The 25,981-nt window shown below is 43.5% G+C and overlaps 1 protein-coding gene across 12 annotated transcripts in view; it reads left to right on the top strand.

Annotated features, from left to right (window-relative positions):
* Nucleotides 1-25,981, top strand: part of RIPOR2 (RHO family interacting cell polarization regulator 2) — a 248,891-nt gene that overhangs the window by 184,046 nt on the left and 38,864 nt on the right. For 11 of the 12 annotated variants that reach the window (XR_004184240.1, XM_031666961.1, XM_031666962.1 and 8 more), the window contains 7 exons: nt 1,137-1,286; nt 5,608-5,671; nt 14,499-14,542; nt 16,383-16,508; nt 17,141-17,289; nt 18,955-19,084; nt 24,051-24,743. Coding sequence is in view for 11 of the 12 variants with exons in the window: in XM_031666961.1 (XP_031522821.1) it covers nt 1,137-1,286; nt 5,608-5,671; nt 14,499-14,542; nt 16,383-16,508; nt 17,141-17,289; nt 18,955-19,084; nt 24,051-24,743 (1,356 nt within the window). In the remaining variant the exon portion in view is untranslated. Of the gene's footprint in view, nt 1-1,136; nt 1,287-5,607; nt 5,672-14,498; nt 14,543-16,382; nt 16,509-17,140; nt 17,290-18,954; nt 19,085-19,417; nt 19,568-24,050; nt 24,744-25,981 lie in introns of all 12 variants that reach the window. The other variant, XM_031666970.1, reaches the window with a different exon arrangement.

The following is a 25,981-nucleotide window of genomic DNA, read 5'->3' as shown; positions in this document are numbered from 1 at the left end:
AGTTAGAAACCAGCCTGAGCAACATAGCAAGACCTCATCTAAAAAAAAAAAAAAAAAAAAAAAAAAAACCTTTTTTTCAACCCTAGCACTGCTGGCATTTGCAGATAATTCTCTCCTGCAGGAGCTGTCCTCTGCATTATAGGATGTTTAGCAGCAGGCCTGGCCTCTACCCACTAGATGCCAGTAGACCCCTGAGGGTCAAAATTGCCTTGGGTTGATTGAGAATCACCTCCTTAGAAGAATTAGCTGATTATCAGGCTTATATGAGTATAAAATCAATAGTCATTTGAAAAGGGTATATTATTATTATTTAGAAGCATAAGTGTAGATGTGTAGCAAAAGAAAAGTTCATTTATATTGCTTCCATTTATTTTTTTTGTAATTGTCATATAATTTACATGGAAAAGAGTTCAGTTCTTAAGTGTTCAGTTTGATATATTTTGACAATTGTGTTTTACCCTAATTTTAAGAATAACTTTTTCTGTTTACAGTTGAGCCAAGACTTTACAAAAATTATCTTCACTATATATCCCCAAGTTACCTTATGAAATACTAAATCCGGATATGTAATTATCAGGATTACAAATCCTAATATTGTGACACTACCTCTTAAAGTGATATTAGCCTAGGATACTACAAAGTTTTCACCTTGGTATGAAATTGTATAAACTCTTTCAGTGTTTGTTCTATAAACAGAAGGCTCTCATCTTCCTTATTTAATACTTACAGTCTTATTTAATACTTACTTATTTTTATTATTTAATACTTATTTAATAATTTAATACTCACAGAAGGCTCTCATCTTTCTTATTTAGTACTTACAGTCCACCCATGGACCCACAAAGTCACCTAGGAGTCATTTTAAACAATTCCAATGATGGCCTCAAACAATGCAAGAGAGGCGTTTCCCTTTTGCATAATTTGAAAACAGGATTAGAACAAAATCTGTTTTGAGACAAAATGTATCACAGTGGCTAAAATAAAAGTGATCGGTCCCTATCTAAAAGGATAATACTTCTACAGGATTCTCTTTGTAGAGGTCAGAAATTATAAAGTACGTTAATCATGTAACAATGATCTATGTATTTTCTTTCAAGCCTGACATTTATTTCTGTTTCCTGTTCTGATTCTGGCAGGTAGATGAACTCTATGAAGCTTATTGTATCCAGCGACGCCTCCAGGATGGTGCCAGCAAAATGAAGCAAGCCTTTGCAACATCCCCTGCCAGCAAAGCTGCCCGGGAGAGTCTGTCAGAGATCAATCGGAGCTACAAGGAGTACACAGAGGTATAACCCACTAACCTGCTTAAGTTGCCGAATCCCATCTGGCCTGGTGTGAATTGTTGGTAATTGCCAAGAACAAGGCAAACAGCAACCCACAACCTCATTCCACCCTCTAGAAAGATAGGTTCTACTGTTAGCCTCAAAAGTATGCAAGAAAGGCAATCGGTGGAATTGCTTAAAATGAATGAATAAGCTGGGAGTGGTGGCACATGCCTATAGTCCTAGTTACTCAAGAGGCTGAGGCAAGAGCATTGCTTGACCCCAGGAGTTCGAGGCTGCAGTGAGTTACGATCGCACCACTGCACTCCAGCCTGGGTGACAGAGTGAGACCGCATCTCTAAAGTAAAATAAAATGAATGCGTAAGCCACATTGCCCTGATTTGTGTCCTTGAAACACACTTCTAAATATTCTAGTGTAAATCGAGCCGAGTTTTATCCCTGGAAGTGGAGCAGACCCTATGGTTCAGATAGCTACACTGGATGTCAGTGTTGGATATCAGTAACACTCTGCCTACCATGTTTTTTTTTTTTTCATTGTGAGAAATTTTTATCATAAAGGAGCCAAGATTAAGAACCGTGAAGTGTGCTTTCCTGGTTTCCAGCTCTCTGGAAGAGGTAGAGAGGTCTTCACTCCTCCTGGGGTCACCTAATACCAATGTCTTTGATGAAATGACTAAATTATTAAAGCAGCACTCCTCACTATCCCATGAGTCTTTGTTCAGAGATCAGATTTCATGAATGAAGTCATCAGCCTGTAGAGGGTCTGTTGGACAATTCCCAGAGCTGAGCATCTGTCTCAGCCCTGGAATCAGAGGGACAGCTTGGATGACTGTCAGTAGGATCCCTTTGTGTGTACACTCCCACGTTGCCTCTTGTCTAAACCAAGTTTGTCTCTTTATTTCACTTAAAGCAGGGCTTCTTTACCTAACTTCCTCCTTTAGAATTATTTATTTATTTATTTATTTATTCATTCATTTATTTATTTTTGAGAGATGGAGTCTTGCTCTGTCGCACAGGCTGGAGTGCAGTGGTGCGATCTTGGTTCACTGCAACCTCTGCCTCCCGGGTTCAAGTGATTCTCCTGCCTCAGCTTCCCAGCTAGCTCTCCTGCCTCAGCTTCCCAAGTAGCTGGGACTACGGGCGTGTGCCATCACACCTGGTTAATTTTTGTATTTTTAGTAGAGATGGGGTTTTACTATATGTTGGCCAGGCTGGTCTCGAACTCCTGACCTCAGGTGGTCCGCCCGCCTCAGCCTCCCAAAGTGCTGGGATTACAGGCATGAGCCACCGAGCCTGGCCTAGAATAATGTTTTTTAAATGCATAAAATAAAATACATAGGAATTGAAAAGAAGAAAATATATTGAAATATAGTTATTTCAATATCATCAGTACAGTTTTCAAAATATTTTAAAAGCCAAATGTGTGACATAGTTCTATGCTGCTGCTTTATTAATACATCAAATTATAAGATCTAGTAGTGGCTCTAATAACTACTGAGACGTCAAAGTAATGAAAAGTATAAATGATTTTTTAAAAAGTTATCTGCAATAAATGATGGGACATGAACATGTATGTGATTTCTATCAGTGTCAAAGTCACAGGTATGGCTAATACTGCTGTGGCTCGTTTTCTACCTTCATCATCCCTAAACATGTTTAATTTCAGTTAAATGTTAGTGAAAATGAAGATCTGACTCTTCCTACCCTCCCCTATCCTACTTTATAGACCTGCAGATTGAAAATCCCTGGCCTAGAAGCAATCTTAGTTCATGAGACCCCATTTCTGCAGATCTCTGAAATCAGGGGAACCGTTTCCGATTATAGAGGATGTTTATAGGACAAATGCTGATAACTGACCAGCAGCATGCAGGGACTGTCTGTGTTGGCATATTTGCAGGTCATTTCAGACAGAGCCACCCTTGATGAAGTGTCAGGGCATGGCATCATGACCTTGCTCACAAATTCAAAGACATAGAGTGCAATTTAAACTGCCTTAGAGAAGAAAGAAGTCCAGGACTTCTGTAGCCTCATACCACATTTGGTGTCAGGTGGTTTTATATCCTCACGGCCGGGTGCAGTGGCTTATACCTGTAATCCCAGCACTTTGGGAGGCCAAGGTGGGAGGATCACTTGAGGTCAGGAGTTCAAGACCAGCCTGGCCAACATAGCAGAATCCCGTCTCTACTAAAAATACAAAAGTTAGCCAGGTGTGGTGGTGTGCCCTGAAATCCCAGTTACTCAGGAGGCTGAGGCAGGAGGATCGCTTGAACCTGGGAGGCAGAGGTTGCAGTGAGCTGAGATGGAGCCACTATACTCCAGCCTGGGTGACAGAGCCAGACTCTATCTCAAAAAAACAAAAAAGCAAAAAGACAAGAAAGAAGTATATCCTCACATAACCACAAAAGCCAGGATTTTGTTATGATGAGGGTTTAAAATGAGGATTTAACAACACGGTCAAGGTGGCTCAGGTGCATTTGCGTGTGCAGCAATGTTCATCAGTGGTTGCGGGGGTGGAGGGGTGCCAGGGGGTGGGGGTGGGGCAGAATTAAGACTTGTCCTCAAGTCTTAACCTAGCTGCTCTCAAGTTTTTCAGAGATACTGGTAGCAATCCTGACATGCGTGATAGCGTAGTTGATATTTCTGGAAACTGTTTCTTCACAGAGGTGCCCAATACTCTGAGGAAGTAAATTGGTTTATAATACTGAGGCTTTGTTTTCAAGGCTTTCAAGCTACACAGAGCTCAGACTTCAGAAAGTTTTCCCCAACCTTGCTAGCTAGTTCACATAGTGAGAGCTTACAAGGGAAAAAGCAAAGCCATTCTCTTTGCATCCCATGAGAGTGATCATTTGGAGCAGAACAAAGAAACATAGAAGAATCAGACCCTCTAGGCTGAGGTCCTCAGCATACAGAATTCAAATGGAAGCAATATCAGCCTGCACTAATCAAGCTGGCCATGCTTTTGTCAGTGAGGTCACCCTCGAACCCCTAGCCTTGTGGGAGGCTGGCAACTGAGGAAGAAGCCTGCAGACATCACCCTGCATCAAGCTTCAATGGAGACGGCTGCTTAGCATAGCAGCAGCAGCATCCAGATTGTAAGGCTTACACTGGGAAGCCTTACATGCGGCAGAAGGTCAAGCAACAGAAGGGCCTCCCTGGGACTGCCGTGGCCGCAGCACTTTCCCTTTTCATTTCTAACTGCAGTTGTTCTATTTAGGTCCTCAGGTATTGAGGAAGTAGGGTGAGGGTAGTTATGTATCTAACCACACGTGCAGATGGTGTTACTCCTTCTCTCTATCCTGTTCCTTCAACATCAAAGAGAGGACCACTGCCAGACCCAAAAATTATTTTTGGGGTGCTGTGGCATTGCAGCAGGAAGTTTGCCTTACTCATTCGAGCAGAATTCAACTCTTGTGCTCTTTTGGTCCCACATTTTTATTCAGAAAAATTTCAAACCTATAGAAAAATGGAAAGACTAGTACATTGAACACCATACGCCTTTATCTAGATTTACCAATCGGTAATACTTGGCCATATTTGCTTTCCCTCTGTCTCATATGATCAAATCCCCCCTCCATCCCCCTCAAGTCATTTGACAGTAAGTGATAGACATCATGACATTTCACCCCATAAATATTTTAACCTGGATCTCTTTTTAAAATTTATTTGTAATTCGCAAGTAAAACCTGTTACATATTTATGGTGTACAACATGATGTTTTGAAGTATGTATACACTGAAATATGTAATACAATGGCTAAATCAAGTCAGGGATCTCTTACTTGTAATAACCTATCTACATTTCCTACATAACCACATACCACTACCACAAGTAAGAAAATTGACCTTCATCCTATAGAATTATATAACATATTGTCCATTTTCAAGTTTTCCCTATTTGGATCAATAATGTCTTTTATAACTGTTTTGATTGATTTACTTTCAAATCAGAATGTAATCAAGGTTAAGATGTTACATTTGGTGATTATGTTTGTCTAGTCTCTTTATCTAGAAATTATGATACTGCCTTTTTGTAGAATGCATGCTAATTCCTATAGTCTACCCCACATTCTGAATTTGTCTATTTTTTATATAATCTGACTTGCTCTTCTATGCCCTAAATTTCCTGTACACTACAAGGTGGGCTTAGACTCAGATCAAACATTTTGTCAACAATGTTTCATAGGCTGTGCTGTGTTGGGCAAACGGGTAAATGCTTCTTGTTGTTCATGCAGTCGTGCTCCTGTTAAAATGTCGTGTGCTTTAAAATGTCGTGTGCTGCTGGGTGAAAGGCCAGTTCTCATGCTCATCTCCTGTCCTCTTTGCAGAATATGTGCACCATTGAAGCGGAGCTAGAGAATCTGCTGGGAGAATTCTCCATCAAGATGAAAGGTATTCTTTTCCCTGTTTAGAGAGAATAAGGAGCCATCTCTGCAGAGCGCAGAGCTCCTTAAAGTTTGAGAGCCCATGCTATTTTTATTTTCCTTGCAAAGACGCAGTGCCACCCACTCTCAACCCTCCCCACTTTTGATAGTTTACTGATGCTTCTCATGCTGAGGCTTACCTACACACACAAAAATATTATGACAGAATCTCAAACATACACAGAAGTGGAGAGAACATTATAATGAACCCCCTATAAACCCATCACCTAGATGTAATAATTAGCAAGATTTTGCCACGTTTGCTCCATCTCTTTGCTTTTGTTTTTCCTTTGATAAAAGAGAAGTCCTTGGATGAAATAAAACCCAGATATGTCAGTCTGCGGCTATACACTTCAGTATGCATCTCTTAAAGCATGGGGTTGTCATCTTACATAACCACGATGCCAAGTACTGTCACATTTTCACAGCTAACAAAAATAATAAGCCTTGGTTATTAACCCATTCCATTATCAAATTTCCCCCATTGTCTCAAAAATGCCTTGTACATTTGATTAGTTCAAATTAGGATCCAAACAAGGTCCATGCATTACAATTGGTTGTTAGGTATATCTTTTAGACTTCCTTTAATCCAAAACAAACCTCTCCCCCCTTCTACCCGCTTTTTTTTTCTACCCTTGACTTGCTGTAGAAACCATTGTACGGAATGTCCCACATTCTAGCTTGTCTGTTGGCTTCTTTGTGGTGATGTTTAAATTCTTCCTTTAGCTCCCCATGTTTCTAGCAAACTAACTATGAAATTTTATAAATTTTGGTGTTAAACCCACAGAGAATTTTTCCCCTCCCAGTGCCTTTCTGGTATTTATTCCAGAAAGGTCCAAACTAGACACATGATTGAGTTATACCACAGCATCTTCAGAACAAAAACGAAGTCTGATTTTAGAAAACAGAGCATTGCTCAGGTGTTGTCAGGTTTACGGCTCAGTGGCCAAGCATGGCTGTCAAATGAGTGGCCATCACAGCAAGTCAATTTCTCTTCCGAGTTTTGGCCCATTTGACTGCAGCGAAGAGGGCTGGTGCTTATGCAATTCTGAGGTTTCTTAGCAGCTTGATCCCTGGGTTGCTAATGGGGATTTAATCACCCTCTTTCTACTTTCTGCAATTAAGGGAGTAAAGAAAGGAGACTTTTTTTGAAAGGGCTCGACAGGAGGGCTTCATTTTCCAATGAATCATCTAACTCAGGAGGGAAATTACTCTGTCAAGCACTAGGCACTGACATGTGAGAGCCTGTCTGAGAATACCTGGAATAAAAATGACCTTGACCCTCAGCTTCCCAAATGGCTGCATGCTTCTCTTCCGGCAGACCTGGTAGGGAATCAGTTTAATATTCAGTGTTAAATTTCAACACTTGCTTTGCTACTGAGTCTGGCATCTGTGCTTTTTTCCATTTTTTAGGTCCATTCTCTACATTTTTGGGTCCTCACTTGAGTCAGTGGTTCCAAAATCACTCAGGTCCATAGTCCCACAGTGGGCCCTGGAATTTTTATTTTAACTTGGAAGATGATTCTATCAGCAGCCTGATCGATCCTGGAAAACAACTGCCCTGAATCAGTGTTTAGCAGAAAACCTTCCCTCTACTTCCCCCAACACTCAGACGCCACCCACACAGACTAGCACAGTCGCAGAGTCTCGCAGCCTAACGGTAATGCAAATCATGCACATCGCCTATCGCTGCTAATATTAATACGTACTGTATTTCTCCTGTTTCTGATATTCAGTATTAACAAATGCATCTACTTTTGTGGGATGGTAATTTCCTGATTTTACATATGGGAAATAGGGGCCTAGAGAGGCTAAATGACTTGTCCCAGGAGTCACACATAATTGGAGTCAGACAAGAAACTGAATTCCAGGGTTCTTTGTTCCTAATGCATTCCCACCTCTAACTCCATGTTATGAGGGAAGTTCAGAGCTGAGCAGACAACATAAACCATTACTCAAAGAATGGTCTCCCTTATGGGCAGATCCTCTTCAACCTAGCACAGAGGCACGCACCCTGGGAGTGGGATGGGAGGAAAGGGACCACCCTCGGACCAGATCTGGAGCTTCAGGCTTGGTGGTCAGTGAGGGGATGATGCTGGAGTCCCTGCCACCTACTGGGGGACCTGGCCACCCCGCTACATCACAGCCCTCATGGGCTGATGAACTTGCTGTGGCTCCCACTCCTCCGTCTCCCCCTCTCTCTGTTGTTCTTGCTCTCCTGCCTGATCTTCCTGAGAGTCTACCTGAACACTTGGTTTCTTCCATGGGGTTTTTCAGGCCTGAAACGGAATCTCCTTCCTCACTGATAGACTCCTGTCTCCTCCACTGTCCTCATCTAACATGCAAATTCAGAAACTACATCTGTGAAGCCTTTCAAGGGTAAACGCCCCCATGGAAATCTTTCTCTTCCTCCATAAAGAGAAAGGGAAACCGTCTCATGCTGCCAAGAAATCCTATTGTCTTTGCAATCCGCTGCTTTCTCATCTGTTATTCATTCTGGTAAAAACTACTTCCAACATACATATTGACAAACTGAGAGTATGTCATAATACTCTCAGACCCAGGAAACCCCAACTTCCTTGCACCACACCCTTCCTCACTTCCCTTTTGCCCCACCCTCAACACTAGACAACAACTTTTTGGGGTAGTGATGTTAAAGAGAATAGAGCAAGTACTTACCAAGTGCCTGCTATTGGCTAGGCACTAGACTGCATTCTGATGACTGGTCCCTGGCCTTGAGTTCCACATGGTCTACCAGAGAAAAGGGACATATGAGGCTGTGCATTCTCATCCAATGGAATGAATGACCACCTGAACAACAGTGTGACCCAGTTTGCTACAGAAGCAGGAGGGGAGAGGAGGAAAAGGTTGCCACTCACCTCTCCAGGTGGGGAGGGGAGCAGGAAAGAGGAAGGCTTCCCAGTGTAATATATGGTGAACAGCACCAGAATAGCATTCACCAAACAGAGGAAAGCCTGTTCAGAGGTGACAAGTAGACCGGTGTGGCTGACGTGCTTGTCGGGAGAAGAGCTATGGAGAATTAGATGGGTCCTGATTATAAAAATCCATGAATGCCAGGCCGAACGGAGAGCACTTAATCTGCAAACTATCAAACAGGATGGAGGTAAAGAGATGTAGTTCCTTAGAGCAAACTAGTTCTCCAAATTATTACTTGGTTCAAATGAAGTTCCAGGCAGTGTATATATCCAGTCTCTGCTGGTCCTTACAGTTTCCAGGGCAGATCAACATTCCTGAGAAGGAAGAACCACCACTGAGCTAGTAAACTTGCATTATTTATGCCTAGTCAATAAATCAGTAAGGCCTGTAATAGGAGCTCCTGACTGTATAGCTACTTGGTTGGTTGTCTTAAAGTAGGAAGTGTGAAGGGAGAAATGATGGAGAGTGTTCTGGCAGAATGGTGTCTGAGCAAAGGAAGGCAGGCAAGAGTAGGCAGCTGCTGTAACACCCTCCAAACGAGGCTGTGGAAGAGGTATGAGATCAGTAATATGTGAGTGCCATGAAACATCCAAAGGTATGACCCCTGCAAGCCCCCATGCCCACCCTCAGAGGTAACCCCCATGATGGGTTTTTGAGTGAAAGCTAGAAAGCTTTCATTAAGCTTTCTAGATCATGCACTAGTAATCACAAACTGTTGAGAAAACTTGCAGCTTTTTCTAACCGTGAAAATGCCAGCAGGCCCCCAGACAAGAGCCTGAAAGAAACCTGGCCAGGCCTCAAAGACAGACTGTAACTGTCATTGCCCCACTGTTAGTGCTAATTCCGTGGCCAGTACCACCAGTGGCTTACACAGCAGACAGAACTTTAAGAAGCACGGCACAAAAGCTGTTTGTGCCTGGATAGTGCCATTGTGCTACATTATTGCTACAATCAGAGGATCAGTGATGCCACTACAGCAGTTCCAAGAAATTTTGCTTAGTAACGTGGGCTGAGATGTGAAAAAAACATCACTAATAGTACCTTTCTCATATTCAGTTTTCTTCAGATATAAAATTTCTGGTAATTTTAAAGGTGGGGAAACAAATACCTTCAAAGGATTTCCCCTTTATCCACCTTTATCTAGTAACAATGCCAGATCAGTTTCTTTTCAACCAGTCTTCCATTGTAATTACACAAATAAACAGACAATAAATTAATCCTGAACTAATTTGCAGAGGGGTTTTGTTTTGTTTTTGAGACAAAGTCTTGCTGTGTCACCCAGGCTGGAGTGCAGTGGCACCATCTCTGTTCACTGCAACCTCCGCCTCCTGGGTTCAAGCGATTCTGATGCCTCAGCCTCCAGAGTAGCTGGGATTACAGATGCCCACCATCACACCTGGCTAATTTTTGTATTTTTAGTAGAGACAGTGTTTCTCCATGTTGGCCAGGCTAGTCACAAACTCCTGACGTCAGGTGATCCGCCCACCTCAGCCTCCCAAAGTGCTGGGATTACAGGTGTGAGCCACCACGCCCGGCCAATTTGCAGAGGTTTTTAAAGAGTACTTTGGATTGTATTAGAATTAGCATGTCCAGTTTAGGATTTACAAAAGCCAGTCGATTGTACTTTCTTTCAGAAGTATTTTTTAAAAGACTAACTAAATGCTCCAGAAAATTATTAGTGGAATACAGGCTTCTTCAATTCTGCTCTTATTTCAGTAAGTCTTTTTAAGTGACTTGTTGTGTTCTAATTATTAGTGAAAGCTGTTCTTAAATGTACTGGCTCCACGGGCAGGAAGGCACGGACGAGCTGGTGAGTTGCTGCCATCTACTGACAAGTGATGGTAACAGCACGTGCTTTTTTTTTTTTTTTTAAGCATCCGGGGACCTTTTTTGCTGTCAGCTTACCCATGCAACGTCCATCAGTCAGGTGAAAGTAGAAGCATTCATTTAAGACTCTCAACTTAATTGGGTTTTTTGCTTTGTTTTGTTTTTTGAGTCGAGGGTCTCGCTCTGTCACACAGGCTGGTGGAGTTCAGTGGCTCCCTGCTGCCTCAAACTCCTAACCTCAAGCAATCCTCCTGCCTCAACCTCCTGAGTAATTGGGACCATGGGCGCACGCTGCCATGACTGGCTAATTTTTAAACTTTTTGTAGAGATAGGGTCTCACTCTGTTGCCCAGGTTGGTCTCAAACTCCTGGGCTCAGGTGATCCTACTGCCTTGACGTCCCAGAGCGCTGGGATCACAGGTGTGAGCCACCATGCCTGGCCAAGAATCTCCAGCGTACTAACAGGGCTATTCATAGAAGGCAAAACACATTGTGTGATACCACCCACAGCATCTTTATATGGGTAAAATCACGTTTAAATAAATATATAAACAACCTTTGTGTTATAAATAGTGTTATAAATGGCAAAGGTTATAAATAGCAACTCAAGGAGGCTGAGGTACTAAGGGACCCATTTGTCATATGGACGTCTTTGTGTGGGAACAGTCTAGGACTCACAGCTGTTTCTGGACCAGCTCATCAAAATTATTTCCTCGGACTGCCTCTAAAAAAGTCACTGGGTAAACAGGGAGGAACTGTTCGTGTCTTCTTCAATCTTGACGTAAACACTTTGAAAGTAGTACCTTCTTGTTTTTTTAAAACATTGAGAAATATAACCAAAAAATTAAAATCATATATAATCGTTCCACCCAGTGCTAAGCTTTATTAAAATTATTAAAATATCCAACCAACTTTTCTGTGTGTACACACTGCCTGCCAGGGTGTGTGATCTTTTTTACATCTTTTTTCTGTATTACAAAATAAGTATATGATCTTTTTAAAAATCAAATAAAAATTATCACTTAATGACAAAAATTTAACTTTCTCCTTAATTCTACCCTACCAGAGATCATTATTGTTTAACAGTTTGGTATGGTTTTCTAGACTTTCTTCCCTGGGGATCCATTTATATATAGCCGAGGTTATACTCTATGTAAGGCTTTGTGTCCTTCCTTTTTTTTTTTTTTTTTTTGAGACGGAGTCTCGCTCTGTTGCCAGGCTGTAGTGCAGTGGTGTGATCTCGGCTCACTGCAACCCCCGCCTCCCAAGTTCAAGTGATTATCCTGCCTCAGCCTCCCAAGTAGCTGGGACTACAGGTACCCACCACCACACCCAGCTAATTTTTGTATTTTTAGTAGAGACGGGGTTTCACCATGTTGGCCAGGATGGTCTCAATCTCTTGACCTCGTGATCCACCTGCCTCGGCCTCCCAAAGTGCTGGGATTACAGGTGTGAGCCACCGCACCCAGCTACCTTTTTTCTTTTTATACTTAATATTACATTATAAATCTTGCCTTTAACTAAAAGTTCACTACAAATATTTGTACTGAATTCTTTGCTTGTTTTTTTGGATTTTTTCTGAAATAGAGTCTCGCTCTGTCATGCAAGCTTGAGTGCAGTGGCGTGATCTCTGCTCACTGCAACCTCTGCCTCCAGGGTTCAAGTGATTCTCCTGCCTCAGCCCCCGAAAAGCTAGGATTACAGGCAAGCACCACCCTGCCAGGCTAGTTTTTGTATTTTTAGTAGAGACAGGGTTTCTCCATGTTGGCCAGGCTGACTTGGAACTCCTGACCTCAGGTGATCTGCCCGCCTCAGCCTCCTAAAGTGCTGGGATTACAGGCGTGAGCTACCACATCCAGCTTGTACTGAATTCTTAACTGGAAATCTTATAAGACTTTATTTTTTTCCTTCAAAAAAATTTTAAAGGATAAAGATTTTTAACCATTTTTATTAAATTTGTTTGGTTCCTTGAATAAAACTTTTAGTCTTTAGGCCCCAATGAATGTAAAGGGCTTTGCTTTGTGATTGGCACGAAAACAACTTAACAGCTGACTAAAGCCAGAAACAACTGATTAAAGTAAAGCTGGGTCACTGACAAGCCTCTGTGGATGAGATTAGTTTCCTCATTTGCTATGCACATGTGATTAGCACACCTTCCTCCTCACACCTTTATTCATGCTTGACACAGTAGACATTCAAGAAACATTGTTGAATACACACATGTCATTCACTCAGCCTGGAAGTATCTGTATACCCATGTCCTCATTTTACTGTGGTGAAACTTTGTTATTCAAATGCTGCTTTCTTCTATGAAACTATTCTACATTAAATAAGATAGTCTCTGTTTTTTTCATTTTAATTATATAGTAATACATTCTCATAAAAATACAGAAAAAAGCAAAGATCTCCTTCTGTCTCTCCACTGCTGTTTCCCTCCCTGATGCATATCAGTTTACTGTGTCCCTTCCCTCCCCTCCCCTCCCCTCCCCTCCCCCCCTCCCCTCCCCTTCCCTTCCCTTCCCTTGCCTTGCCTTCCCTTTTTGAGACAGAGTCTCACTCTGTTACCAAGGCTGGAGTGCGGTAGTGTAATCACGGCTCACTATAGCCTAGACCTCCTGGGCTCCAGTGATCCTCCCACCTCAGCCTCCGAGCAGCTGGGACTGCAGACATGCACCACCCCACCTGGCTAATTTTTTTTTCTTTTTAGTAGAGATGAGGTCTCACTATGTTGCCCAGGCTTGTCTTGAACTCCTGAGCTCGAGTCATCCTCCTGCCTTGGCCTCCCAAAGTGCTAGGATTATAGGAGGGAGCCAATATGCCAGCCTTGTGTCTTTTCATATAGATTACATCTTTCATTAAATAGCAGATGGCATGTACTCAATAAATAGTATTATCCCACTCTTGGATATATCATCATTACCACGTATTAAGGACCTACTATGTGTAAGATGCCATCTGTTGTTGTTACAAACAATTCTATGAAGTGGACACTGTTATCCTATTTTAAAGGTGAAGAAACTTGAGTTAAGTAAATTTTCTAAGAGTAGGATAGCCAGTAGACAAACAAATTAACCTCAGATGTAACTCCATCTTACCGTCTGCAAGTCTTTGTCTGTTTCATTTCTGTGGGCTTTAACCGTATTTTGTTCTATATCATGGGGATCCATATAATCTTTAATTTCCAAATTATTACCCCAATGCCTAGCATAGACCCTTACATACAGCAGACTCTCAGTAAATATCTACCAAAGGAAAGAAAAAGACTGGACAAACCCAGTATTCCTGAGATGGCCTCAGATGGGGACCATCTAGTCTGATAAGATTTGTTTTTGCTGCTGCACCAGAGAGAGATCTCAAATTGAGCAGATCCAGTTAGACATGACTTGCTGGGTGGCACAGTAGAAGTCCCATCTTTCTTTTGGGGGTGTATCATTTGGTTGGTTGGATTGATTTTGTTTTCTTAATCACTAGCTTTGTGTAAGTAATAATCCATTTTCAGGGATTTCATAACAGCAAATTGTATGATTATACCAGATAAAAAGGATAAAGAAAACATCAGAATGAGTAAATTGGAGGGCAGCAAGGGAAATACCTGCATGGAATCTTAACTCAAATGGGAGGCACCTAAAAATTACACATTTTAGGACAGAAGGGAAAATAGGAGACCAGATTATCTTCATGGGAATATGTTGGATAAATAAATAAATCTTTCTGGCCCTAATACCCTAACCCTGGAATCTGCTTGGATCTTAAATCAGCCCAAGATGTACTGAGCTCTAGCTCCCCCTCTTGCCCAGCCTCCCCTACCTTGGAAACCACCTCTTCCATCACTTCATCCAGGAATGTCTTCTTTACCTGTGATAGAAGGAACTCCCCCAAAACAGTTGTTCCCCAGGAATGGCCCCAAAAAGTGTCATGTGAGTTTGCACAAAGTTCTGACACTTCACCTGAATTCTTTTCAACATGCCAGTATGTGTCTATAGAGAGGGGAAATAATGTTCTATACCTCACTTTCCAATTGCTTGGTTCCAGGTCTGGCTGGATTTGCGCGCCTCTGTCCTGGAGATCAATATGAAGTAAGTATTGTCTTGGTCTGGGTACTGGAATTACGGACCTGAAGGGTAGGGGCCAGTTGTCATGTCATTTTGCTTCTCAAGTTGTCTTTTTTTTTTTTAATTTTTAATTTTGAAAAACATTTTAAGCCAATGAGAAAGTCTGGAAATGGGTACAGGACTTCCCATAAACCCTTCATCTAGATTCACCACTTTGTAACATTATGCCACATTTGCTCTGTCATCATCATTATTGCTGTCATTGTTACTGTTATTTTGCTGAACCATTTTATTTATTTTTATTTATTTTTGAGATGGAGTCTCACTCTGTTGCCCAGGCTGGAGTACAGTGGCATGATCTCAACTTACTGCAACCTCTGCCTCCTGGGTTCAAGCGATTCTCCTGCCTCAGCCTCCAGAGTAGCTGGAACTACAGGCGCCCGCCACCACACCCGGCTAATTTTTTGTGTGTTTTTAGTAGAGATGGGGTTTTACCATGTTGGCCAGGCTGGTCTCAAACTCCTGACCTCAGGCGATCCCCCAGCCTTGGCCTCCCAAAGAGCTGGGATTACAGGTGTGAGCCACCGTGCCTGGCCCCTGAACCATTTTAGAGCAAGATGCAAACACCAGGACTCTTTATCCCTAAATTCTTCTTCTAAGAATGGAAGAACATTCTCTCACATAGGCATTACTAAGCCCTCAACACCAGTGAGTTTAAGATTGGCTCTTCAGCTAATGTCACCTGGAATTAGTCTATGTTCATATTTTGCCAGATGTTCCAATATTGTACTAGGTAAGCAGGGTTTTTTGTTTTTTTTTTCTTTCCTGATCCAAGAGCCAATCCAGGATCATGGCTGATCATAAGTACATGACTGAAGAAAAATAACATCTAGATCTTTCTTTGTAAAAATGTGCTCCAAAAAGTAAAAATAGGCTTTGTTTCTTTCCCTCTTCAAAAGGAAACTTACATAACCATTTCATCTGACATCTCCTCCAAAACCCTCTATACTCATACTTCTTAAAGCAGGGGTGAGGGTATATCTTCCCTTAAACATTAAAGCAGTCTGACCAAGGAAGTATTGCACACCTTCCCCCAAGAGTACGTTGGATTTCAAAGTTCTTGCCAGCTCCATCTCCCTATCCAGAATAAGGATGTCTTTATTTCTTGCTTAAGAGGGTTTTAGCTGATACTTATTCCTCTCACTAAAGGAGCTGGGTTGTGTGAAGAATTAATCCCAGTGGCTGCTCTATTGAAGCAGAACTAACAAGAGAGAGAACTGCTTGGCATGAGTGAGCAGAAGGGCACCATGCAGTGACCTTTTACTACAGAAAACCTGTACCCCCTCTGTCTCAGACAGGCAGAACTTACTATGCTTTGAAAGTCTCGGGCCAGGCATGGTGGCTGTTGCCTGTAATCCTAGCACTTTAGGAGGCCAAGGCAGGTAGATCACGTGAGGTCAGGAGTTCGAGATACCAGCCTAGCCAACATGGTGAAACCTCGTCTCTACTAAAAATACAAAAATGAGCTGGGCATGGTGGCACATGCTTGTAGTCCCAGCTACTTGGGAGGCTGAGGCAGGAGAATCGCTTGAACCCTAGAGGCGGAGGTTGCAGTGAGCCAAGATCATGCCATTGCACTGCAGCCTGGGTGACAGAGCGAGACTCCATCTCAAAAGAAAAGAAAAAAAGTCTCTTCCCCACTCATCCCCAGCTCCACCCACACCCAAGAGTAAGGGGGTGGAGGGAGAGTGAGGGAGAAGGGGAGGGCGGCAGTGGCGTTAGTTCTGTCTCGTTTTGATCTTGGTGTTCTGGTGGAGAAGGGGGTATGGCAAGACATGAAGGCCCTTGGATGTCTCCTCTCCAGATTTTCATGAAGTATGGCCGGCAGCGGTGGAAACTGAAAGGCAAAATAGAAGTAAATGGCAAGCAGAGCTGGGATGGAGAAGAAACAGTTTTTCTGCCCCTGATAGTTGGGTTCATCTCCATCAAGGTACAGTATTGTCATTGCCTGTTGTCTTTCATGGTGCCACAGCTGGATGATCTATTGGTGGGACCTTTACCCGTGACCCCTGCCTGTCACCCCTCCATCCCAAGGACTTCTCTGCACTACAAGTCCATTACAAAGACTGTTGCTCTCACATCAGAGTAGGTAAAGTCAATCTAAGATACACTTTTGAAATATCCACCTCTGGCCAGGCATAGTGTAGTGGCTCACACCTGTAATCCCAGCACTTTGGGAGGCTGAGGTGGGTGGATCACGTAAGCCCAGGAGTTGGAGACCAGCCTGGCCAACATGGCAAAACCCCATCTCTACAAAAGTACAAAAATTAGCCAGATGTGGTACGTGTGCGTGTAGTCCCAGCTACTTGGAAGTCTGAGGTGGGAGGATCACCTGAGCCCAGGAGGTCAAGGCTGCAGTGAGCCATGATCACACTACTGCACTATAGCCTGGGTGACAGAGAGAGACCCTGTCTCCAAAAAGAAAAAACAAAATCCACTTCCAATTTCAGATATGATTCTGAAGGAAATGACCAACCTAGCTCAGTAAAAAAAATGACACATTATCCTACCTTTCTCCTCTGCTGTGATGTAAGGCCTTTCCCCTCCCACTCTCTCTGCTAGGTCACGGAGCTCAAAGGGCTGGCAACTCACATCCTGGTAGGTAGCGTGACCTGTGAGACCAAAGAGCTGTTTGCAGCCCGACCTCAGGTGGTGGCTGTCGACATCAATGACCTTGGCACCATCAAACTGAACCTGGAAATCACTTGGTAGTAAGTGCCTCTTCCTCTTTTATCTCTTTATATAGGAATATCTGATACGGGCTAGTGCTATTCAAAGCTGGTGCATGGACCATCTGCATCACCAGGGAGCTTGTTAAAAAAGCAGAATCTTGGGCCCCACCCCAGAACTACTGTGGCAGGATTGCTCAGGCCCAGAATCTGTTTAACAAACTCCCCGGGTGAGGTGCACGCGTGTTAAAGTTGGAGAAGCCTGGATCATATCACCAATCGCCTCTTCTACTTTCTATTTTAAAATATTTTTTCTGTCACCTTCCTTCCCTCTCTACCTTTCAATATATAAGAGAATATGTCCTCTCAAGTAAACTAATTTGAAAGAAAATATCTGTCCAATAGGAGGTACTTTGACCTCAGAAAAATCCTGATTCTCACTATGATGCTTTAAATGCTTATTCCTCTTTATCGCATAACTTCATGCTGCTCTGGAAAATTATGAGTATCCTTAGTTCCTCTGCACTGTATTTACTGAAATAGAACATCCCCAAAGGGCAAGAGATATCTTTTTTCAAAACAATGAACTTAGAAATGGTTTTCCAAAGTCACCCAGTGAGAAAGGTCATGGTAAGTTATTAACACCAGTAGCGCCGGGCGCAATGGCTCACACCTGTAATCCCAGCACTTTGGGAGGCCAAGGAAGGTGGATCACCTGAGGTCAGGAGTTCGAGACGAGCCCGGCCAACATAGTGAAACCCCGTCTCTACTAAAAATACAAAAATTAGCCGGGCATTGTGGCAGGCACCTGTAATGCCGGCTACTCGGGCAGCTGAGGCAAGAGAATCGCTTGAACCGGGAGGCAGAGGTTGCAGTGAGCTGAGATCGTGCCATTGCACTCCAGCCTGGGCAACAAGAGGGAAACTCCATCTCAAAAAAAAAACAAAAAAACAAAAAAAAAACCCACTAGTAGTTCACAATGTTTAATGTAATGCCCCTGGTATATTGCTGAGTTGACATGTTGAGTATTCATGCTCAGGGTCTCATTTACAATATAGAAAGCCAGGTGTGGAAGCAGCAAAGACACTCTTGCCTCGTCATCATCAGCACGCATTACCCAGCCCTTCCCTCCCCACAATCTGCAGTCATTGACGTCTCACATGCAAGATCATTCTTCTTGCTGGATGAATCAGGTGCCATGATATTAAGTGGCATCATGGTGAACAGACTGTTACTCTCTTCCCACACAAGAGGCTCTGTGTCAACTGAAATGAATGGGATTCTATTTTTGAGTGTTTTCTTTAGAACAGAACAATAGTCTGTCGATGTCTTATACCATTAAGGTATCTAGCCCCACAAAGTTCAGATAATTTTTATAGACTTTTCAACATCTTGTTTTGTCGAAGCAAGCATTCATAAGTTTGTGTTTCTAATGTTAGTGAGGAACGGGTGTATCTAAGTGTATAGATAAATTGTGCTTAGAGCTGTGATAATATTCTGGGGTCCCTTGGGTGAGTCTAGACTCAGTTTTCTGCTCCACTTTTCTTTTATCCAGGTTTATTTTCTGCAAACCAGTTTAGCTAAAACCAGCCCAGTTCCCACAGGTTGAGTTTACTTTTATGTAATGAGGTACTCTCTCAGCCTGTGGTCTGTTGATGATAGGTGATTTTACCAAATGTGCATACATGGGGTCCTGTTGTTTTGCAGTCCATTTGACGTGGAGGACATGACCGCATCCTCAGGCGCTGGGAACAAGGCGGCAGCCCTTCAGAGGAGAATGTCCATGTACAGCCAGGGTACCCCGGAAACGCCCACCTTCAAAGACCACTCCTTCTTTGTAAGTTCAGTGTAATTTCCCGAGTAGAATCAATGCACCTGAGCCAGTGCTTGCACCCAGCATTTGAAATTCTTGAGAGACAGTGCTGGGAGTTCTCAGTAATTCTATCAGAGGTGGTAAGCCTCCTGTTTTTCCTCTCTCCTTGCCCACCTTACCTATTGCTGTGATGCTAACATGTAGATTTTTCTGAACATTCTCTAAGATCAGCCTTTTAAAGAAGTTGATATAAATAATAGCCGCTTGTTTTAATCAAAAATGCTCGCTAAAAAGCTAACAAAACATAGTAACCTGATTCTTCCCACTAACTCCCCCATCTTGCTTTCACTTCTGAAGAGGTGGCTGCATCCTTCCCCAGACAAGCCAAGGCGGCTGTCTGTCTTGAGTGCCTTGCAAGACACTTTCTTTGCCAAGCTGCACCGCAGCCGCTCCTTCAGTGACCTGCCCTCCCTCAGGCCGAGTCCCAAGGCCGTGCTAGAGCTCTATGTGAGTGTGGCCTGCCGGGTATGGAGTGCTTGACTTTGGGGGGGCTTGTGGCATGTGTGACTCAGCATGTCTCTTGTTTTATCTTCTCTGTCTTGCTCACTGGGTAATAGTTACAGCTGTACTGTCCTTGGGGTGGGAAACTTGGTCATGCATGTAACTTTGATAGAGACACAGTTTGTCCTTCTCTTCTAATAATCCCTGTTTTTGTGCTGTGATTTTTCTCCATTGTGGCAAAGATATCCATGGTAACAAGATTTTAAACAAGTTTAAGCCTTTCAAAAACTGGCATTCGGCCCGGCATGGCGGCTCACACCTGTAATCCCAGCACTTTGGGAGGCTGAGGTGGGTGGATCACTTGAGCTCAGGCGTTCAAGACCAGCCTGGCCAACAGAGTCAAACCCTGCCTCTACTAAAAATACAAAAAGTAGCCGGGAGTGGAGGCATGTGCCTGTAGTCCCAGCTACTTGGGAGGCTGAGGTGAGAGGATCACTTGAACCCAGGAGGCAGAGGTTGCAGTGAGCCGAGATGGTGCCCTTGCACTCCAGCCTGGGCAACAGCAAACTCCATCTCAAAAACAAAAACAAAAAAAATTGGCATTCAAGGAACTCAGAAGGATTTCAATGAGTTTTATTAGAGCTACTTCTATTTGAAAGCTTCTCCATCTTAGTTTATTATAATGTTTGTTAATTTTGTAACACTTTGACAAAAAGAAATCCTTAATTCGCAGTCAGGAATACAATAAGTATTATGTAGTATACATTATGTCATGAGAGGATATACACACACACATGCATGCACATGCACATGCATGGAACATCCTGCTCTTCACAGACGTATAAAAGGAAGCTTTGAGGGAGGGGGGAGGGATTGCATTGGGAGTTATACCTGATGTAAATGACGAGTTGATGGGTGCAGCAGACTAACATGGCACAAGTATACATATGTAACAAACCTGCAGGTTATGCACATGTACCCTACAACTTAAAGTATAATAATAATAAATAAATAAATAAATAAATAAAAAAAAAAAAAGGAAGCTTTGAGTGTCAGCAGAGGAAAGGATTAAAAGTCTTCGAGTTAATAATAATAATAGTTGCATCTTTTTCATTGAATTAAAAAATGCAGGTGAAGGCTGAACATGGTGGCTCACACCTATAATCCTAGCACCTTGTGAGGCCAAGGCAGGTGGATTGCTTGAGTCCAGGAGTTCAAGACCAGCCTGGGCAACAAAGTGAGACCCTGTCTCTACAAAAAATTTAAAAATTACCCTGGTGTGGTTGTACACACCTGTGGTCCCAACTACCCAGGAGACTGAAGCAGGATGATCATTAAAGCCCAGGAGGTTGAGGCTGCAGTGAGTTATTGCATGACTGCAGTCCAGTCTGGAAAGCAGAGCAAGACCTTGTCTCAAAAGGCAGGTGAAAAGGACCAGGCTAAACTCTGGTGGACTTTTATTTTTTTTAATTTTTTTATTTATTTATTTTTTTGAGACGGAGTCTCGCTCTGTCGCCCAGGCTGGAGTGCAGTGGCCGGATCTCAGCTCATTGCAAGCTCCGCCTCCCGGATTTACACCATTCTCCTGCCTCAGCCTCCCGAGTAGCTGGGACTACAGACGCCCGCCACCTCGCCCGGCTAGTTTTTTGTATTTTTTAGTAGAGACGGGGTTTCACCGTGTTAGCAAGGACGGTCTCGATCTCCTGACCTTGTGATCCGCCCGTCTCGGCCTCCCAAAGTGCTGGGATTACAGGCTTGAGCCACCACGCCCGGCCCTCTGGTGGACTTTTAAAGGAAAATGGGAAGAATATATGGGGGAAATACACACGAAAACATGAACCAAAACACAAAGAGCTAACACAGCTGTACACGCAACCATTACCATAACATGTATATTCATGCTCATGTGCTACAGGTTGAGGGTTGTGGGTGAGAGTTGGTAGAGGTTTCATGTCATAATTTAAATAAGAACAAGGTTAGAAAACAACTGGATGATTTTCCTGATAAAGCCTTTTAGATAAACGCAAAGGTCCTCAGAGCGGCTGTTCCCATCTCGCTACAGCCCACCACAAGCCCATCTCACTTTTCCACTCTCTGTCCTCTGCTGGGGCCCCTTGGAGCTTCTCAGTGTCCTCGAAATGCACCACCTCTTTTCAGGAGCTCATGTCTTCGCATGTTGTTCCTTCTAGAATGCACTTCCTCTGCTGCCTGCCCCCTACCTCACCATCCTCCACATTAAGCTCCAGGACTGGTTCTTTCTCAGGCGGCAGCCACCCCCTTATTGGGGCCCTTCCCTCATGATGTCATCCCTCAGTTACAGCATGCACACCATTGTACTGTTGTGTGCTCATTGTTAGGCTCGTCCCCTTGGTAGACTGCAAGTCCCCTTGGGCAGGGCATCTCGATTTATTCTCACCAAATATTTGCCACTTAAGTAGGTGGAAGTTGGGCTTGAGTCTTGGAGTCTCAAGAGAAATGGCTGGGAAGGACTTTGGAATTGGAATAAGAATCCTGACAACCCAATCTCTCCGCCATACCCAGTGTCTCCCACCTCCCTCGGTGCTGCCATGAGATGTGTGCACAGATCAGATGAGGCTCAGTGGGACCATGTGGAGGACCCACAGGTTCTAGAAGCCTAAGGGACCCCCATGGATGAGGTCTAGGGAGAAGGCTCCAGGCATCCCTCATCCCTCCCCTAAAAGATTCCTTTTATCTTTCCTAGAGACATAAGGTGTATATGAGGTGGGGGGTGCAAATACGTGAGGGAAGAAACTGAAATACACAAGCTGGGAGGGGAGGAAGAGGAGCACCAGAGCCCAACACCCCAACAACATTGTGGACCACAGCTCAGTAATCACTCACAGAGTAAAACATCCTCAGTTTTGGAGGTAAAGAGACTGAGCTTGTAGAGGTTACTCAAGTGTCCAGTGACACATCATTTTACTCGCCTGCAGTTAAAGTAAATCGTCTTCCAACCATGCTACAACAATGGACAGTTTGGGTGGAACGAACTGCATGTGTCAGGATCTCATGGCCTCAGATGCAGCAGCAATGGGACCAGGGACCCAGCTGGAGGAGGACGGGGAGCCTTTATCTTCCTGTCTGTTCGTCACTGCATTTGCTGTAACATTTTTATTTGGCGGACTTATTCCCAGCAAATTTTGAGAATTTGTCAATTTCTATATAATTAAAACAATTATTAGCATAATGCTTACCATTTATTTACTTCAAAAACCGAATCTGGAATCTGAGAAAATTAACCATTTTGGGCCGGGTGTGGTGGCTCACGCCCGTAATCCCAGCACTTTGGGAGACTGAGGCAGGCGGATCACCTGAGGTCAGGAGTTTGGGACCACCCTGACCAACATGGTGAAACCCTGTCTCTACTTAAAAAAAAATACAAAAATTAGCTGGGCATGGTGGCGCATGCCTGTAGTCCTAACTACTTGGGAGGCTGAGGCAGGAGAATCACTTGAACCCAGGAGGCAGAGGTTGCAGTGAGTTGAGATCGTACCATTGCACTCCAGCCTGGGCAACAAGAGTGAAACTCTGTCTCAAAAAAAAAAAAAAAAAACCAGAAAGAAAAATTAACCATTTTGAAGGGGTTAATCTCAATAACTAAAAAGCCCTTTCCACAGAACAGCATTTGGCATTTAGGCATTATACACAGACCACAGCACAAGGAGAGCTGACTTAGAAATGGAAATGCCTGAATAAATGAATGATCTTGGTTACCTGGATATTTCTGACCTCTGTCTTCAGAGTTCTGCTTCATGAAGCACAGGGCGTACCTGTGACACCACCCGCGTCTGCTTGACAGATGACTCAGTGTTTCTAGGCAGCCTGAGAGCCCTGGGGTGTACCTCCTGCAAGATTGATGTTCCATTTATTGGTCTTTTCCTCTTATTTCTAGAGAAGTTATGCAAATGTATGGCTGGCCTTGAATTATTTATGGCATGGTTACTAAATTAATAAAACATTTTCCAGAGCTTGGGATTTGTGGGTAGAGATTTTCAAAGGAATAATTTTTGAGAATTGAAGCAAAACAAAACATCACATCTTTGGAACTAAATTGCATGGACGTTGGAAAGTTTTTTAAGATAGTTGCCTAAATAGAAAAAGGAATTGGTAATGTTATTCATAACTATGGCTGCCAAATATTATGAGCTCTTGGAATTCAGAAAACAAGCCCCTCCCCCCATGCAACCTTTTCTTTTGAAAAATGTCAAACCTTGAGATGATTGGCATGAACTTTCACCTAGATTCAACAATAGAAACAGTTCTTGACGGTCTGTTTTCTTTTGCCAGCCACACAGACACACACACACACACACACACACACAGAGGCATCAACAAAGAAAATGCTAATATTCTGAAAGTTCTGGGTATTTTCACTGTAATTGTCTTACACTCTGTCTGGAAATAAACCATGCCAAGCCAAATGCGTCATTTGTATTGAAAATAATAATGAGGTATCTTTTATCTACAGTCGAATCTACCTGATGACATCTTTGAAAATGGAAAGGCAGCCGAGGAGAAAATGCCACTGTCGCTCAGCTTCAGTGACCTGCCCAACGGGGACTGCGCCCTCGCCTCCCACTCAACAGGCTCCCCTTCCAACTCAACAAATCCAGAAATTACCATCACCCCTGCAGAGTTTCACCACAGCAGCCTGGCCTCCCAGAATGAGGGTTTGGATGACACCAGCTCAGCATCTTCCAGGAACTCCTTGGGAGAAGGCCAAGAGCCAAAATCACACCTGAAGGAGGAAGACCCAGAGAAGCCCAGGAAACCTGCCTCGGCCCCATCTGAGGCTTGCCGCCGACAGTCCTCAGGTGCTGGGGCTGAGCACCTGTTCCTTGAGAATGATGTTGCAGAGGCACTTCTGCAAGAGTCCGAGGAGGCCTCTGAGCTCAAGCCTGTGGAACTGGACACTTTGGAAGGAAACATCACGAAGCAGCTGGTCAAGAGGCTCACATCTGCAGAGGTGCCAGTGGCCACAGACAGGGTGCTCTCAGAGGGCTCTGTCGGGGGAGAATCCGAAGGCTGCAGATCCTTTCTAGATGGAAGCTTAGAGGATGCTTTTAATGGGCTTTTCCTTGCATTAGAACCACATAAAGAGCAGTATAAAGAGTTTCAGGATCTGAACCAAGAAGTCATGCATTTGGATGATATTCTAAAAGTAAGTACCTTTTCAGAGAAATTGGATTAGGTTTGGAGAGAAGTGTCCTAGGCCAACATTCTGTTTAAGATGAGGTATCATTTAAAAATAAGTCCTGTCCAGGCTGGGCGCGGTGGCTCACGCCTGTAATCCCAGCACTTTAGGAGGCCTAGGAGGGCAGATCACGAGGTCAGGAGATGGAGAACATCCTGGCTAACACCGTGAAACCCCATCTCTACTAAAAATACAAAAAAATTAGCTGGGCGTGGTGGCGGGCGCCTGTAGTCCCAGCTACTTGGGAGGCTGAGGCAGGAGAATGGCATGAACCCAGGAGGCAGAGCTTGCAGTGAGCAGATATCGCGCCACTGCACTCCAGCCTGGGCGACAGAGCAAGACTCCGTCAAAAAAAAAAAAAAAAAAAATTCTTGTCCAATCATAGGATTAATAGGTCGTCATCATTTTAAATGGCACTAATATGCCAGTAGTACATATTAAGTTTTATTTTCCTGACAACAGATCAACTTATCTAAATTGATTAGGATTTAAACAAAGAGCTCTAGAGAATGTTGAAATTCCCCCAGTCCCCAAGTGAATCATTCTAATCCCATATGTGAAATAGTGGCACTTTGATGATTACAGTCTCACAGGCGTTACTGGATAGGATCCCTCTCAGGGGGTGGGGAAAGCAGGGAGCCCTTTCCCTGATTGGAGTCAGAGTAATCCAGTTCCATTGTGAGAGCCATGAGCCACTGCCTACTGGAGGAGACTGCCTGTTCTCACAATTGGTCCAAATAACCAAGTCAGAATCTCAGATTAATCATCAGCAAAATAATCATCCGTTCTACTCTAGAGCGGGGAATCCATAGACTCTCCAGAGATACCCTCAATCCATGGGGATCAGACAGCCCAGGGTGCAGGTGGGAGGGTAAGATGAGAAGGATGATTTCCTCACAGGCGGGAGGTCCTGATAATGAGATCATTATTGCTGCATGAGAATGTATCTGCCTCGACCTGCATACAGATTAATTTTTTAAAAAACACTGCACAAGAAGACAGATTTGAATTGTTGTCCCAAATCTCACTGCCACTTCTTGTATTCTTTGCTGCTCTGATTTATATTGTTGTATAAAAGAAAAGAGAACTCAGATCCTTTTTCTTAAAAGAGCAGTTGGTTGGGGAACCTGGTCTCTAAAAAGGCTTGAAAGTAAGGTTGCAGGGGCAAGCCGAGAACCAACCCACAGAAGGCTATTGCATCCCTT

This window comes from Papio anubis, chromosome 6 (genome assembly GCF_008728515.1).
Source record: "Papio anubis isolate 15944 chromosome 6, Panubis1.0, whole genome shotgun sequence".
NCBI lineage: Eukaryota > Metazoa > Chordata > Mammalia > Primates > Cercopithecidae > Papio > Papio anubis.
Note: the sequence above shows the minus strand (reverse complement) of the source record. Positions and strands in the feature narration are given on the sequence as shown.